The sequence below is a fragment of the Vairimorpha ceranae genome (assembly GCF_000988165.1).
Source record: "Vairimorpha ceranae strain PA08 1199 chromosome Unknown NODE_248, whole genome shotgun sequence".
Taxonomy (NCBI): domain Eukaryota; kingdom Fungi; phylum Microsporidia; family Nosematidae; genus Vairimorpha; species Vairimorpha ceranae.
The window spans coordinates 1-2,928 of NW_020169543.1; the positions used below are offsets into that span (position 1 = coordinate 1).

The 2,928-nt window shown below is 28.6% G+C and overlaps 1 protein-coding gene across 1 annotated transcript; it reads right to left on the bottom strand.

Annotated features, from left to right (window-relative positions):
- Positions 1–1,029: 1,029 nt before the first annotated feature.
- AAJ76_2480001203 (hypothetical protein) lies at positions 1,030–1,203 on the bottom strand (the record flags this gene model as incomplete). The annotated part of the gene is made up of 1 exon (XM_024474783.1): positions 1,030–1,203. The coding sequence occupies one exon, from the start codon at positions 1,201–1,203 to the stop codon at positions 1,030–1,032; it is 174 nt and encodes a 57-aa protein (XP_024329501.1).
- Positions 1,204–2,928: the final 1,725 nt, after the last annotated feature.

Below are 2,928 nucleotides of genomic sequence, written 5' to 3' on the forward strand. Positions count from 1 at the left end.
ACCTCCAAAATTTGATGTTTTTTGTTTAGGGGTATAAATTTTAAAATGAAATCAGAATATAAACAATAAAAAAACATTAATTAAATATTGAATAAGAAACTAATAGAGCTCAATCTAAAACACGGAACATCCCCCGGAGATATTCCATTGACGGCCCTCAAGAGTAAATAAAAAAATTATTTAAGAAAAGTATTCCCAAGAGAGGTAATCATGAGTTTAGAAAAATTTATTTCATTTTGATGTAGCCATACTAGAAATAGTTTTTTAAAATGTTAATTCTAACTAGTTTATTGATTTTAGTTTTCCCAAGCCAGTTAGTTTTTGGTCTTGGTTTTGTTTATTAAAGTTTCCTGGTTTTTGTTTCTTGAACTCTTTCATTGTTTTGAAATTTTGGTTCCTTAAATAATTATTTTCAAAAACCGTTTACATTTAAACCAATAGCTGTAATGTGGTATCGATCTGAAACATGGAGGATACCACACATTTACTAAATAATTTCTTTCAATCTCACCTTCTGCTTCAGATCGGTCTAATGACCTGGCCACACAAACAATAAATTTAGAATAACACCGACAGAGAAGAAACAGTAGTAGACCATCACGATTTAACATCAATAAATCTTCTTCAAATAAAAATTATACCAATTTTTCGCTTGGAACTTCAGGAATAGGGGCAGCCTTAGAACCTTAAGTGTGCATGGAAGTTATCTCGCAAATGACCGCATTACCGATGAGAAACCAAATTTCACTACCCAGAATTGTGGCATAATACCACATGATAGTCAAGAGACCATGAACCAATAAAGTTTATAATTAGCTCAATAAAATTAAATGTCAGCAATTCGTAACAACGACTAGATGTTTTAAAGGATGTTTAGGTCTTTTCCACGAACTTGCCTACCTTTAAGAATTATAAAACAAGGATTAAAAAAATATTATTAACAATTTAATTCAAAATATTGATATATACTTCAGAAAATTCTTCTTCGTCTTACCTAAAATATACACCTTCGCTTAAATGTATACTGAATTAACTAGGTGTCAACATGGTCACAAAAAACGCCATTTTTTTCCTTATAGTGCCTTTCATATGGCCCCAAAACCCTTCTATGTTATTCGTATGGGAACCATCTTCTGACCTAAAACCTTCAGTATGATTAATTATATGATCCCAAAGTTTAAAATTCTTGCAACAGACGGACATGACGGGTGTTTGTCGGTAGATAGAATGCTATCATTTTTGATTTAGACATCATAGCCACGGTTAATTATCCTATAGTACGATCAGTAACTCTACGAAGAAAGAAATTTCTCTCGTCTGTTTTGGTCTATTCCACCTAATATCCAAATTGTATCCTTAGTATCATCAGCACTTGTAGGATTTCTAATAATCCCTTTACGCGACAAAACACTTTCATCAACCTTAATAGTTAGTTATACCACATCTCTCAACACAACAAACCTTTTTTCAAGATAGTTTTTGTAACAAACTAAAAGTAAAGACATATACCTTGCAATAGCAGTGTCAGGTATTCCAAAAAATATCAACAACTGAAAGTAATTTAAGTCACACATTAAGCAATACAATATTCTTGCTACTTTTGTAAAGACTAGAGCAGAACAAAACAAAGAAAGGCATTTTGACATCCTTTCTTTGTGCATCTATAGCCTATACTTCTATTTCTTGCAGACATTGGCAACAGCTTAGACAAATTGCCACATCTTAAACACAAAATGGAAGAGCTTATAATATTATTGCATACAAGAAAGTTTTTTTGCACAAATAAATTTTGAAAAATTTTATGGTCTACTGTAATATTCAAAAGATTATTTTTAAAATTTTTGCCCTTCTATCTAAAAGGAATTATTAATATTTTATTTAAATAACTAGCTTACGCTATCCCGTTTATTAAGTGGGACTTTAAACACAATGTATGCTTTTTAATAATATGTATCTTGTGTCAATTTTTAACGTTTATGTTTAAAAATTCATAATTTGTTGTGTTTAGCCCTCTATAAAAACACAGTAACACACTTTTGAAATTGAATTTTTAAATACAACACAAAAAAATATAAGGGATGTTCTGTTCTTGTTTTTTTTGTTAATAGTTAAAATAACAACATTGTTATTGCTTTTAAAACAAAATTTTCCAAAATTTAAAAAAAGAAGAATTAAAAAATAAAAAAATGTTCAGATTCAATTTTTTTATATACATATATTGACGAGCTTGCGCTATCTCATTAAAAACGAAATTAAAATGATGTGTGTTCTTTTTTTATGGATTTAGGGATATGATGTGCCTTTGTGTATGTACTTATTTTATTATTTTAAATTGGCCTGCGCTGTCCCGTTTTAAAATGGGACCTAAACATTATAATTGCGTTATTTGGCTAAATATTGTTTTATTTTTTTCCAGGTTCTAATAACTTTTTTTTCTTTATTAAAAATTTATTTTATTATTTTTTTACTGCTACATAAGAATTATATGTATAGCTTACTAATTTATTAAATATGATTTTTCCATACTTAATAAAATTTATTATTCCTGTACATTTTAGAATTGAAAGTTGTTATAAAGGATACTTCTGTGTATGTAATTTTCTTGTATTTAGAAATCCTAGTTATCAAAGAATTCTTTAGTTTGTAAAATTTTTCATTTATATCTACTGCATATTATATGTAGTACATTAAAGATATTACATACCAAGCCTTTATTATTGTCGTAGAAGATGTCTCTCGACGATGGTAGAATTTACAGTTTATATTTTTTTTTAAAATAAACCCCCTAATTTTTGGATGAACAGCCAGCTAGACAATAAACCCTTTGACAATTATAATAGCTATTTGTAGACTATATTGTCAACACAGTTATCCGAATTGGCAGACATTTCAATTTTTAATTGATCTTTACTCCTAACTCTACTTAAA